Source organism: Nicotiana attenuata, unplaced genomic scaffold (assembly GCF_001879085.1).
Source record: "Nicotiana attenuata strain UT unplaced genomic scaffold, NIATTr2, whole genome shotgun sequence".
Lineage (NCBI taxonomy): Eukaryota > Viridiplantae > Streptophyta > Magnoliopsida > Solanales > Solanaceae > Nicotiana > Nicotiana attenuata.
The window spans coordinates 28,733-43,875 of record NW_017674404.1 but is presented as its reverse complement, the minus strand read 5'-3'; the positions used below and the strand labels follow the sequence as shown (position 1 = coordinate 43,875).

General features: G+C 35.3%; 1 protein-coding gene across 1 annotated transcript; it reads left to right on the top strand.

Annotated features, from left to right (window-relative positions):
* Positions 1-11,507: 11,507 nt before the first annotated feature.
* Positions 11,508-12,640, top strand: LOC109218592. Its single transcript, XM_019382969.1, has 2 exons — positions 11,508-11,712; positions 12,045-12,640. The coding sequence occupies exons 1-2, from the start codon at positions 11,508-11,510 to the stop codon at positions 12,638-12,640; spliced, it is 801 nt and encodes a 266-aa protein (XP_019238514.1).
* The last annotated feature ends 2,503 nt before the right edge of the window (positions 12,641-15,143 follow it).

Below are 15,143 nucleotides of genomic sequence, written 5' to 3'. Positions count from 1 at the left end.
TTGTTCGGTATTAGCCACAATTTTTAAATTCATAGCTGAGATTTCGTAGCTATAAATACCTTATGTTGTAGTGACAATAGGTCCTTAACTTTGACTTACAAGTTCAAAAGTTAAGGACGCTTGGTCTTGAAGTTTGAGTTCCAAGTTCAAAAGTTAAGGACAGACAGTCCTTAACTTACAGTTATACGTTCAAAAGTTAAGGACAAACAGTCCTTAACTTACAGTTACAAGTTCAAAAGTTAAGGACAATAGGTCCTTAACTTTGACTTACAAGTTCAAAAGTTAAGGACGCTTGGTCTTGAAGTTTGAGTTCCAAGTTCAAAAGTTAAGTACATATAGCCTTGAAGTCCTTAACTTACAGTTACACGTTCAAAAGTTAAGGACAAGCAGTCCTAAAGTCCTTAACTTACAGTTACAAGTTCAAAAGTTAAGGACAATAGGTCCTTAACTTTGACTTACAAGTTCAAAAGTTAAGGACGCTTGGTCTTGAAGTTTGAGTTCCAAGTTCAAAAGTTAAGGACATGTAGCCTTGAAGTCCTGAACTTAGAGTTCCAAGTTCAAAAGTTAAGGACATGTAGTCCTAAAGTCCTTAACTTAGAGTTACAGGTTCAAAAGTTAAGGACATGTAGTCCTGAAGTCCTGAACTTAGAGTTCCAACTTCAAAAGTTAAGGACATGTAGTCCTGAAGTCCCGAAGTTAAGGACATGAGCAGAAGGGTATTTTCGTCCGGGCGGGTAAAGTTTATTAAAGCAGTGGCTAAAGACTAAAGAAATTTTAAACGGTGGCTTAAAAGTAAATACATGTGTTATTAGTGGCCAACCGTGCACTTCCCCCTTTTTTTCCCTTCAAATTCTGCATATGGCTTAGCTGGGCCTAAAATCATTAAAATTGGGCGTGGTGCTAACCAATTTTTACCGGTATTTAAAGTTTATTAGTAGCTATTTGAAATGTAATCAAAAATATGTTTTTTTAAAACAAAAAATTAATTTGGATAGAAATAGTTCTAGCTAAAATATAAAAAAACTCTAGCACAATATACTAAAATTCAAAGGGTTTACAATTGAAAAGGAGTGGGAGGTTCAACAAATTCACGTCGCAAGGAAACCGGAAGGCAGGTCATTTTTGGGATAACCTGGTTGTGTCTTTACTACATTGTTGCTGGGTGGTGAGATGGTGTACTGATTTAGCTTCTTCCAATAAAATGATTTATGTTATATATATTTACGGTGTAACTTTTTTTATTCAATTTGACACATACTATAACATAATTATAAATAAATCTTAACACTCTAATATAAATGGTGACGAACTGGCTATTATATACTCCCTCCGTTCCAATTTATGTGAACCTGTTTGATTGGACACGGAGTTTGAAAAAATGAAGCTTTTGGAATTTGTGGTCCTAAACAATTCGAAAAGGGGTCCAGAGTATTTGTGTGGTTATAAAAGCTTCTCAGTAAGGGTAGAATTGTAAGTTTAAGCTAAATAGTTTCCAAATTTAGAAAGGGGTCATTCTTTTTGAAACGGACCAAAAAGGAAATAGGTTCACATAAACTGGAACAAAGGAAGTAGAAAGTTATCTTGATATTATAAAAGTCGAGACGTTGATATTGTCAGTATATATAAATCAATTCCTATTTGAATTTAGCTTATGTGTTGAGAGATGCCAATGTAACAGTGTAGTGTAGCAGTATATTTGGATATGACACACGTGGTAGTTAGTGGTTAGCAGTTAGGAATTTAAAGGATATTAGTTAGTTGACAGCTATATTTATTAGTTTGTGATTAGCTGTATATTAGTGGAGGTTAGTAGCTGTATAAAATACACTGAAAATGAATGGAACAGTAGACGGTTTCCATTTCCAATACTGCATCTCATTTCTCCTCTTTCACAGAAGCTTCTAGAATAGCTCTAATGGCTGATTCCATCTCAACCATGGAGTTTTAGCATGGTATAAGAGCAACTGATTCTGGTAGTTCACCTATTCTACGAGCCAATTACCCAAGGCACTCTGTAAATCTCAACTTCTTCAAGCTCATTTTCAGCTATGGCAGCGCAAAAGCTCACCTACACGCATCCTCTGTTCATGAACTCGACTGACACTCTTGGTTCAATGCTCATTCCTATCAAGCTCACCAGATAAGAGAATTATGGCTTGTGGAGTAGATCGATGAGATTTGTTCTCCAAGCCAAGAGGAAGCTAGGGTTCGTGCTAGGTACCTGTAAGAAGGAATTGTTTGAGAACGAGTTGCACGAGCAGTAGGAAACATGCAATGCAACAGTCCTTTCATGGATTTTCAACATAGTTTCTGAAGATCTACTCAATGGAATCGTATATGCCTCAGATTCCTACATCGTGTGGAAAGACCTTAAGGAACGATTTGACAAGGTCAATCGCATGAGGATTTTTCAAGTACACTGTCAAATAGCTAATCACTCACAAGGTACGAACTCTGTTTTTGTATATTTCACTAAATTGAAGGATCTCTGGGCTGAATATGATACCATGGTTTCTCCTCCTGGCTGCGACTGTGCAAAGTCTAAGGAATCAAATGAGCATTTTCATCAGCAGAGGTAATTGTAGTTTCTAAGTGGATTAAATGACTCATATGACCACTAGGAGACAGATTTTATTGAAATCAACTTGTCCTACAATTAATCAAGCCTATGCTATGATAATTGAAGATGAGAGTCAATACTCAGTTGGTCTAAATGCAGTTACTGCAAACACAGATCCCTTAGCTATGCAATTAACTCATGGTCAGCCTTATAAAGACAAGGGACTTTTTTTGCATTGTGAATATTGCAATATGAAGGGTCATAACAAGGAGAACTGTTACAAATTGGTTGGGTACCCCATTGGTTTTAAGTCTAAGAGGAATATAAAATCTAGTTTTGGAGGATTTGAAAACCAAGCTAACTATGGTGGACAGACTGGATATGGTAAACAACTCTTCAGTGCTGTCAACAATGTGACTGGAAATGTTGATATGCAACCACCATAGATGCATTATAGAAATTCAGGACCAACTGAAGTCAAGGCTCAATATTTTACTGAAGAACAAACAAACAGATTCTCAATTTACTTAGCAAGGATGTTGGAGAAGATCAAAGCAATGAGGTAAACCACATCAATGTGGCAAGTAATGCAACTTGTATGATACCTAAGGTAACAAGTGATGATGAATGGATAGTGGACTCCGGAGCTACTCATCATGTAGCTTCTAAGAAAAGTCTGATAAATAGTGATCATAGTCAACAAGTATCTGGTAATAGTAAAGTACATTTACACATAGGAGATAGGGCAGATATTACTCATACTGGCTATGCATCCTTATTTGGCAATACAACTGTGAGAAATGTGTTGGTTGTTCCTGATTTCAAGTTTAACCTGCTATCAGTGTCCAAATTGACCAAAGAATTGCCATACTCAGTCAACTTTTTCCCTGGCTTCTGTGTCTTTTCGGAGCTTTGGAGTGGCAAGGTGAAGGAGATAGGTAGGCGAAGAGGAGATTTGTACATATACAAAGAAGCAGATATGATAAGCAGGGTACACAACATCCAATAACAGCAACAATTCAAAAACAAAAAGGGGACAACAGCTTATGGCATAACAGACTTGGACACCCATTTGCACCAGTAATGAAGTCCATGAAGTTGTTACATGATCATGTAAATAGTTTACATTTGAATAAGTGCACAGTTTGCCCTTTGGCAAATCAAGCTAGATTGATGTTTCCCAGTAGTGATTCTAGAGCTGATACACCATTTCACATTGTACATATGGATCTTTGGGGCCCCTAAAAAACTGCTACTTTTGACAACAAATTTTATTTTTTGACTGTTGTCGATGATCACAGTAGGTATACATGGATCTAGTTGTTGCAACTTAAGTCTGAAGCTATTGTGGCTATTAAGTCTTTCTTACCCATGGTGCAAACAAAGTTTGGTGTCATGGTTAAGACTCTTAGGATAGATAATGGCACTGAGTTTTTTTAACTCACGGTGCAATACTTTACTTCAGGATTTAGGCATACTTCATCAAAGCAGCTGTGTCCACACTCCTCAACAGAATGGAGTGGTTGAAAGAAAACATAGGCAAAATTTGAATATAGCTAGGACACTCAGGTTTCAATCCAAAGTGCCTATTAGATACTGGGGTATGTGTATCAAGACTGCAATTTACCTTATGAACAGACTTTATTCTGTTGTAACTGATAACAAAAGCCCTTATGAGTTATTGTTCAAGAAGCAGGCAACATTGCATCACTTAAGAGTGTTTGGATATTTGTGTTTTGCAACTACAATTCCTAAAGGAGACAAGTTTGCAGAAAGAGCAAAGCCATCTGCTCTTATTGGTTATTCAAAGTTGCAGAAAGGCTATATTCTCCTAGATCTTAAAACAAATTAGTTATTTGTCAACAGAGATGTTATTTTCAGAGAAAATGAATTTCCCTTTGATATTGCATACTCAAAGACACAGTCTACACCTAGAACTACCAACATAGACCAAACCTCACTTCATGATATATCACAAATCCTACCAGATACAACCCATGATATACCACCAAATTCACCACAAAACTCCCTAGATATGCCTCATGACATGCCACAACATTCACCTGATACCTTCAACACCTTCTACTTGGCCTACTGATAATCCTACCACCTCCCTTGAACCTACTGCCTTTGATTCTGATTCGTTTAACCTGGAGTTAAGTCCTTCCCTTGCTCTGGAGCATGAAGGGGGAGATAACTTCAATGAGGCTTCAACATCCTTTAATGCTGGTCACATTCCATCAAATAGAGTTCATGCTACAGTCACCAGTAAGTCTTCAAGAGATTCCAAGCAGCCTGTTTGGATGAAGGATTACATAACCACCAAACAAAGCACCAGTAAACACCCCATCTCCAATCACTTGTATTATGATAATATCAAGCCAACATATCTAGCCTATCTTGCAAAATTCTCCACATTGGTGGAGCCTAAATTCTACAAAGATGTAGCAAAAGACACCGGGTGGATAGAGGCAATGAAATAGGAGATCAAGGAACTAGAGGAGAATGGTACATGGGAAGTGGCAGACCTTCCAAAAGGGAAAAATGCAATAGGCTCAAAATGGGTATACAAGATCAAATACCAAGCCAATAGAGAGGTTGAGAGGTTCAAGGCTAGACTTGTAGAAAAAGGCTACAGTCAAAAGGAAGGCCTTGATTATCATGATACCTTTTCACCTATTGTTAAAATGGTGTCTGTAAGGTTAGTCATACCACTTGTTGTATCTAAAGGCTGGATTTTATGGCAAATGGATTGTACAATGCATTCTTACAAGGAGACTTGTGTGAGGAAGTTTATATGGATATGCCTGAGGGTTCAGAAGACAGGGGGAGTCAAGGTTGTGCAAGTTGATCAAGTCCTTATATGGACTAAAGCAAGCATCTAGACAGTGGAACATAAAATTGACAGATGCATTGGTGGATGCAGGATTTGTCCAAAGCAGCTATGACTATTCACTGTTCACACTAAACAAGTCTGATGACATAATGATTGTCCTAGTGTATGTTGATGATCTATTCATGTGAGGGAGTAGCATTGAACTAATTAATGAAGCAAAGGGAGTGACAGGGAGTAGCATTCACCAGGACAAGGCATTTGGTTGAGGCCAGGAATCACACAAGAATTGACATGTTGGTGTGATTCTGATTGAGCAGCATGTCCAAATACAAGAAGGTCAGTGACAGGATACATAGTAAAGTTTGGGGAGTCCTTGATCTCATGGAAATCAAAGAAACAACAAACAGTCTCTAGAAGTTCAGCTGAGGCAGAGTATAGAAGCATGGCTTCAGCTGTGGCAGAGCTAACTTGGTTGCATGGTTTGTTTAAAGAGCTGGGAGTTAGCATACATAGTCCAATGACTGTGTTCAGTGATAGTAAGGTTGCTATGCAAATTGCAGCTAACCCCATCTTCCACGAGAGAACGAAACATATAGAGATAGACTGTCACTTCATTAGAGACAAAATCAAGGCAGGAGTGATGAAGACTTCATATGTACATACTACAGAAAAGCTTGCAGATCTTCTGACAAAGGGCTTAGGGCAAGTGCAACATGTTCATTTACTTAGAAAGCTGGGGGTTCTTAACATTTTACACCCTCCAGTTTGAGGGGGAGTGTTGAGAGATGCCAATGTAACAGTGTAGTGTAGCAGTATATTTGGATATAACACACGTGGTAGTTAGTGGTTAGCAGTTAGAAAGTTAAAGGATATTAGTTAGTTGACAGCTGTATTAATTAGTTAGTGATTAGTTGTATATTAGTGAGGGTTAGTAGTTGTATAAAATAAAATGAATGGAACATTAGACGGTTTCCATTTTCAATACTGCATCTCATTTCTCCTCTTTCACAAAAGCTTCTAGAATAGCTCTAATGGCTGATACCGTCTTAGCTCCCATGGAGTTTTAGCATTATGTACAGTAATAGCAGTCCAAAATTGTATACAAGAGGATTCAAAATTAAAGTCTCTGGCATTATCCGGCAGTCAGCGGAAGTGGGCAAAAACAAACGGGTTGTAGCCTCCACTCTTTATCTCGATTCATAAGAAAAAACTAACAAAAGAGATTTGCCAATTGCCAACTACTCTTTATTTTGTTTGAGGCCGTGCTTTAAATAATAATAATAAAAATGCCAAAATTATAGCTACAGGTCTATTTACTTTTACTAGTTTAACAGTTTATCAAATCTTACAAACTTTCGTAAGTTTTACATAACAAACATCAGTTCAATCTATATACGACAAATACTAAAACTCTACTTATTTGTTAAATTAAATAACTTTGATAAACTCTAAAATATTTGTTGTCACGAAGTAATTACTGAAAACAAAAAACAATGCCAAGAGAACTGTAACTAAACTAAGAGCCCGTTTGGACATACAAATTTTTTTCTTTTTTTCAATTTTTTTTTGAAAACAAAGTTTAGTTATCCCATTCTTACCAATTTTTCCCTTTTCACTTGAAAATCCATTTTCAAATTTGAAAAACTAGTTCTCACCATTTTTCAATTGAAAATAGGAATTTTCTAGTTTTTAATTTTACCAATTTACCCTATATTTTTAAAATTTATAAAATGACCCCATCAATTTTTCATCTTTGGCAGATACATCTTTGGCGACTGATGGTGGAACATCAGTCCTAGTTGATTTTGCATCTTCTGTGTATTGCAGTAAAGCAGAATATGATAACAGTTAAACAATAGCATTTTGATTGTTTATCTCAAGTGGGATAATCAAATTGGGGTGGTTTTGATATTTTTACAAGTTGTGGGGGTATAAATCATGTTTCATGATTTTGAAAAAAAAGATATCCAAATATATTGCAAAAATTATAACCAAACACAACTTCATCTTCAATTCAAATTTTAGTGAAATTTCAAATTTGAAAAAAAAATTTGAAATTCATGTCCAAACCCTACTAATTTACTTTACAATTTTCAAGTTGCCACGAGTTCCTAAATAATTGTATAAATCATGGTAGCTCAATTGAGACATAGTAAATAAAAGGTCAGGAAATCGTGATCAAAGGCAACAAATTAATAAGCGAGAAGAAGACATATGGAGAGCAGAGGCAAAAAGTAGTGTAGACTGAGTAAAACTAGGAAAAAAACACACAGAAGAAATTGTTGACCAAGATAGAAGAAAGCCGGAAGGCAGAGCATTACTTTTGGAATTATCTTGTTGGTCTTGAATACGTTGTTGCTTTGTAATTAAAAGGCGTATATAAATTGGATTTATCTTATAAATAGTCACATTAATGGTTTCTTTATATTGTCAGTATATATACTTTAACTTTCTATAAGGTAATATGTCTTATTTTTATGGAATCTAATTTCACTTTTTTATCTATGAGTACCGGTTATCTTTTAAATGATTTGATAGTGTAATTTTTTTTTAATATGTTAGTGTATAGACTGCTACATGCTTCTGCCAAAAATGTGTTGTACTTTATTGCCTGGATACTTTCTGATGTCATATTCCATTCTTAAGCAATATTTCCGTTGCTATAAATACTTCCTAATTATGGTCAAATCCTTCAAGCAGATAGCAGTAAATTTAAACAAGCAATATGGCTACTAGCAAAGTTGGTATCCTCACTCTCCTCTTTCTCTGTGGTATGCCTTTTACCTAATGCTCATCTTTCTTTTTATATATTCCGTAAGAAAATGTCATAACATGTGAATATCCACATAAAAAAAAAAAAAAAAAAAAACTCTTACAAGAAGTTGCTATCTATTGTGTTTGAAACAGTGATTGGAAGCACAGTTGAGGCAGCCAAATTTTGTCCCCTGAATTGTGATGGTAGAGTGGCATTCATGACTTGTGCATCTAAGAAGTCTTTTCCAAAATGTATCAACTGCTGTGGAGCAACCAAAGGCTGCAAACTTTTCCGTCAAGATGGTTCCTTAATATGTACTGGAACTTAATTAAAAGGATTATTACTCCTATTACTTCCAGTAATTAAATTAAAGTTATATATGTGTCACTAAGATGACCTCTCTGATGTCCCATTTAATGATATGGTGTGACCTTCACTCTTTGTCTAATTACCGTTTCTCCTTTGATTCGCATTGTCTGGCAGTTTCTTTAATTTCTTGGGATCTTCTGAAGACAAATTAAAGCCACTCTTATGGGTTAAATTTCACAAATAATCATATAATTATGATTTTTATTTTTATTTTTACCAAAGTTATATAATTTTGTTTTCTCATACAAATATCATAAAACTTTCACTAACTTATACAAAAATTATAGTGACCGAAAAACATAATTTTCCGGTAGTATTTTCTTATTCAACATTTTTTATTTTTTATTTTCAGTCTATTAAATAATAAACCAATAAAAATAAAAATAAAAATATTTTTAGCTTCTCTAAAAAATAATAGCCGATAAAAAAATTATAATTTCATATATGAGTATAATATGCATATTCTATATATATTTTGGCAAGCGAATGCAATTAATTTCGGCCGACAGGTTAATTTTATATTTTCTCCTTAAAATAGGAATGACCCAACCCAACCTGAGCCAATGTTCAATTACATAAATTAAAATAATACTACAGTGAAGCCTTTTTTCAAGAAAAACTTAGCTTAAAATGCATGAGATTCTGGCCAAAAAAAGAAAGAAATAAAAGGTATAATTAGTGAGCACTTAAAACAAAAATACTATCAATTTGAATGAATATCTTAAAAAGAAAAATAAAAGATAGAAGTATCGTATTTTGAAGGATTCACTTTTAGTATTATTTTAATTTATATATATGGCTATTGGGTCGAGTGGGTTAGGTCGGATTGGGTCTATTTTAATTGAAGTATATTATTACTAAAAACTTGTATTTTCCGGTTACTATGATACGTGTGAGTTAGTAAAAGTTTTATAACTTTTATCTGAGAAAACATAGTTATATGACTTTGGTGAAACAAAGTTACATTTATATGAACATTTGTAAAATCTACCCATGAAAAAAGAGTATGTTTGTTTTGTTTTGTAGGTATTGAATCAAACACCAGCTTATACATTATATATGCTTATATTATTTGGTTTTGATGAAATGAAGTTACGTTCAAATTTATGTTTATTTGCAAGTTATATTTTCTTTTAAATAAATAATGCAATTTATGCTTAAAATTTATAAATGTAATATGTTGGCACAAAATATTCAGTTACACCTTGCTCTCTCCAAATGTAGGTTTATCTGCATTTTTTTGTACTGAAACATTCTTTTTGACTGTCATAATATTAAAATCATGAGCAGAGTACCATCGCTATATGAACTCTGGTTACAAGATATGTATGCAGATTATAAGCATGTAAAAAATAAGAGCCAGAACGAATCAAAATCCTAATATGATCACAAAGTTTATGACAAACTATATATGATATTACATTATGTATTACTAACAAAGTGATAAAATATATAATCAAAGAGGGAAGAGAATTTGTTAGGTGTTAGCTTTTGCGAGAGCTTCTCATAGTACTTTGAGTGGGAGGTGAAGCATTTGTATTGATCTTCTTTATTCCCCTTAATATTTTGTTCAACTATATATGAAATATTTACTTCATAGGGTCTAAGGGTTCAATTGTTACCCACTGCTGTAGAATAAAGAATACTTATACCATCAGGTTGCTTATAACATTGGGGGATTTGCATTTATACCCGCTTTTTGGGTTACGTTTTAACTTGTGCCGGCTTTACAAAAAAAATTGCAAGCGTACCCACTTTTTCGCGTAACTTCAGCATACGGGGCTGAAGTAGCAAAGACAATCACGCAAAACTTCAGCATTCTGTAGACAGGCCTGAAGTAGCAAAGGCAATACGCTAAAGTATTTTTGTCCCGGATAAGATGCTGAAGTTATTTAGTTCATTTGTAAAAACTTCAGCGCTAAAATAGCTGAAGTTTTTTTTGTCCTGGATTCATTAGTTTTGTCATAAAACTTTTTCAAAAACTTCAGCAGAAGATGCTGAAGTTATTTAGTTCATTTGTAAAAACTTCAGCACTATATAAGCTGAAGTTTTTTTGTCCTGGATTCGTTAATTTTGTCATATAGCTTTTTCAAAAACTTCAGCAGAAGATGCTGAAGTTATTTAGTTCATTTGTAAAAACTTCAACACTATATAAGCTGAAGTTTTTGAAAAATCTTTCTAACATACTAGATAAATAATCACCTTATTCTTTCATAGTGTATTACTACTATAAAATAATCAGATTGCCAACAATATCTAAATCATAAATTTTGGAAACAATAAACGTGAAAAGAACAGAATTACGTGGAAATATTCACAAATTATTGTCTATTAACTTACGTAATTATTTTTAAATAATCTAATAAACATACTTATGACAATCATCCCATGAACTGAAGTTTCATAGCAGCACCAACAGCAGCAGAAGAAAGAAGAAGAAGAAGAAAACGAATGAGGAGAAGGAGGAGGAGAAAGGGGATTGAAATTGTTTAAAAAGTGAGTACAAGTTAAAATTTTTAGAAAAATGGGTATAGGTTAAATGGGGGCGACCAAATAGGACGCCCCGTCCAATTTTTACCATTTATAAGGAGATTGAAATTGGGTGATGGACCACTTCCTATCACAATCAAGTGACAACAAAGTATATACCCCAGCCAGAGCCTAGCCAGTAAATTCTTCATGTTATTTGTTTGAAAGTGGAAAGGAAGATTACTTCCAATTGGAGCTTTTAATGGATAGGTACAAAACCCTTAAATTCAATTGGATGAATCCGTCAGTAACGTGGTACGTACTATATCCACTAAACTGCTACCCTCATACTTCATCCTTTACAAAGCTCATTGGTTTCTACATGTATTCTTCTACCTTATTTTTTGAAGCTCTATGAACAAATACTATGACTAAATTAAGCATGCATGCATGAAGCTCTACACGTGCTTCTTTTTTAATTATATTATTATATATAGTAACAGGAAAATTGATAAAGAATGCATGCTATGTGGATGTCAGTGAGGGAAACTATCAAATGTGGTGGTAAGCTGATAGATGTTTCCCCACAGCAACAAAAACCAGACCAGTGCAAGTACAAATGCATAAGTTCTGAGAAGAAAACAGATTATTATGATGAGCTCACTCCCACAGAATTCAACTCCACATTTCAGCACAAGTACCCCCTGCGGAGATGGTTTTATGGTAAACTTTCATTATATTATCTTTTCCCATATAATTACCAATTAATACTTATCAAAACATACATTTAATTACTTGTAATTACCAAATAAGTGATCTGATTCTGTAATGCATACAACTTAAACTCAAGTTTCACAATTATATTCATTCGCTGTTCCATTTCTTGCGTCGTTTGTAAACTGGATTACAGAGGCTGCTCTTGCCTCCTCATAATTAATCACAAAGGTGCTTTTCCTACTTGCACAACTATTAGACTCAAAGACTCCAGTCTTTAGGAATGTGCTAAAAGAATTCCTTACTAATACTTGTGAGGTAATATGTTTGTGGCTAAACAGAACTGGAGATTGGAGATCCATCTAGGAATGTTATTGAGAAGATTTTCAGAGCAGCCTCAACAAATCCATCAAAGCAAAGTCGGAAAATAAAGAAAGTTCTAAGAGTGAGCAATACAACAGATATCTTTGAGAAATTCGAGAAATATAGAGAAACTGTGAAGAGAAGGTCCTTTGAGCAATATAAGGCTGGGCACCCAAGAAGCATAGTTGATGGAAATGAATTGTTGCAGTTCCATGTCACAACAATGACTTGTTACAATGGAAAAAGGAAAATCATTTCTGAGCTTTGTAAAGATCCCAGCTGCTGTGTCTGTAGGCTACTTCAATCCGGTTTCACAAATTCAAGAGATGGAATTCAACTGAGCACAAGCAGTGATGTCCCGTGCGAGCGCGCGAGTCGCTTCTCCAACAGAAAGAATGTCAAGAGAGCTGTCATAGTTTGCAGGATAATTGCTGGTAGGGTAGTAAATAAGGATGATATCAACCTTGAGGAAGAGTATGATTCAGTTGCAAGTGGACTTCATCTCAGGTCACAGTGCTTGATTGTAAAAGATTCAAGTGCCGTACTCCCCTGCTTCGTCATAGTTTTAAATTGAATATATACCTCCCAGGAGGCAGCTTTAGGATTTAAACTCATTGTGCTTCTGAATCATGCGTTCAGATTTTAATATTCGAGTAAACTAAATGAATCAATATGATGATGACTAGTTGCAAAACAGAGTTTTCGGATATTGATAACTTCCAAGATCAATTCCAGCATGCCTACATCTGTTTTACTACAGGAACATGAAGTTTTCCAAGCCCCAATTTTTATCATTTTCGTCTGAAATTAACGCACATTTTTGTAACCAAACTAAACCTTTGCAATTTTTTTTTTCTTAATCAAAAGTATATATGTACATAACATCTTTCAAAACAACTATTCCATATTAATACGACAGTGCTTGAAAAATAATATAGTTTAAACATGTATTTGGAATGGTAGTAAATACTCATTAAAATCCTGACCTCAAACCCAACCCCGTGTACTAGCTAAATAAAGATATAGGGTGTGTTTGGTATAACGAAAAATATTTTTCATGAAAAATATTTTTTTAGAAAACAAGTAGTAATCTTACTCATTTTCCGGTGTTTGATAAGCAAATTAAGGAAAATAACTTCTCAAGAGTATCCATAAATAATTTAGATACAATAAACATGAAGCCATAAACTTTCGAACCAACAACCTTCAGAACCCACAAAATTTATAAACTTCCGAACCGGTAAACTTTGAACCCATAAACTCTATAATTTTTAAACCCGCAAACTTCCAAACACATAAACCTTCGAACTCATAACTTTGGAACTCGTAAAATTTCGAACCTGTAAAATAAAAAAACTAGAACTGAAAATAAAAAAAAATTACGGGGGTGGGGGGTCAACGGGATTGGGGTGGGTGAGTGTTGCAGAAAAACAAAACAGAAAACAGAAAATTAAAAATACAAAAGAAAAGTTAAAGAAAATAAAAAAATTTGCGGGGGGTGTGGTGGATGGTGCAGAAAAATAAAAACAGAAAATAGAAAATTAAAAATATAAAAGAAAAGTTAAAGAAAATAAAAATTTTGTGGGGGATGGGGTGGATGGTGCAGAAAAACGGGAAAAAACAGAAAACAGAAAACAGAAAACACAAAAAAAAAAAGTAAAAAAATATTTTTTTGCGGCGGGGGGAGGGGGGTTGGTTGGGGTGGTTGGGTGGCGCAAAAAACGGAAAAAATAGAAAATTGAAGTTGGAGGGGTTGGGGTTAGATGTGAGGGTAGGTGGAGTTCTTGGAAGCTATTTTCCTAACTTTTTCGAGGGAAGTCATTTCCTCCGATTTCAAGAAAATGTGATATTTAGGAAAATATGTTCCAAACTATTTTGTGCAACCAAATAGTGGAAAATGGAAAAATGTTTCCCGTCATACCAAACACACCCATAGGCTGACATCATTTGCCTTTTCAATTGTGACTGTTGCACAGCCGCCGGTGTAACGATCCGACCGGCATTTTGAGCATTTGCACTTTGCTTGATAGTTTTCGGGAATGAGTAGCTCCGTATGATGTATTATGACTTATGTGAATCGTCGGTTTTGGTTTTTAGGTTATTCGGAGTTGATTTGGAAGAATGATTCTCAGCTAGAAGCTTTAAATTTGAAGGGTTTGACCAAGTTTGACTTTTTAGTATTTGACTTCGGATTGGATTTCTGATGGTTCCGTTAGCTCCGTTGGGTGATATTGGACTTAGGAGCGCGTCCGAATTGTGATTAAGAGGTCCGTAGTAAAGTTTGGCTTGAAATAGCGAAAGTTGGAATATTGGAAAGTTTGACCGGAAGTGGAGTTTTTGATAGCGGGGTCGGATTCCGATTCCAGAAATTGGAGCAGGTCCATAATGTCAAATGTGACTTGTATGCAAAATTTGAGGTCAATCGGACATGATTTGATAGGTTTCGGCATCAGTTGTGGAAGTTGAAGTTTCAAAGTTCAATGATTTTGAATTGAGGTGTGATTCGTCATTTCGATGTTGTTATGTGTGTTTTGAGGCCTCGAGTAGGTCCGCGTTATGTGATGGGACTTGTTGGTATGTTTGGACGTGGTCCCGAGGGTCTCGAACGTGTTTCGAATTGATTTCGGAGCATTTTGAAAATTTTGACTAAGGTTTAATACTGCTGGTTCTAGTGTGACCGCACCTGCGGCTGGTTTGCGTAGGTGCGATGGTCGCAGAAGCGTAAGTGGAGTCGCAGAAGCGAGAAGAGACTGGGTGAGGAAGACCGCATAAGCGGATTTTGTTGCGCACCTACGTGCGCGCAGATGCGAGACTTGGAATCGCAGGTGCGTAAGGCTTCGCAGAAGCGGGATTCGACATCCGCGGGTGCGGGGATTTCTGGGCAAGGTTATTTTCACAGAAGCGAAGTTTTTACCACAAATGCGGTATAGCTGGGCAGAGTTATAAGAATCGAGGTTTTGGTTCTTTCTCCATATTTTGAGATGTGGGACTCGGATTGAGGAGATTTTTTAGGCAAATTTCATCACAAGGATTGGGGTAAGTGTTCTCTACTCGGTTTTGATTATATCCCATGAATC

Bases quoted from the DNA above. Each gene is read 5' to 3' on its own strand.
- LOC109218592 (XM_019382969.1), top strand. From the start codon at position 11,508: ATGCATGCTATGTGGATGTCAGTGAGGGAAACTATCAAATGTGGTGGT. The intron at 11,713-12,044 runs GTAAACTTTCAT...GTGGCTAAACAG, and splicing joins CCTGCGGAGATGGTTTTATG to AACTGGAGATTGGAGATCCA.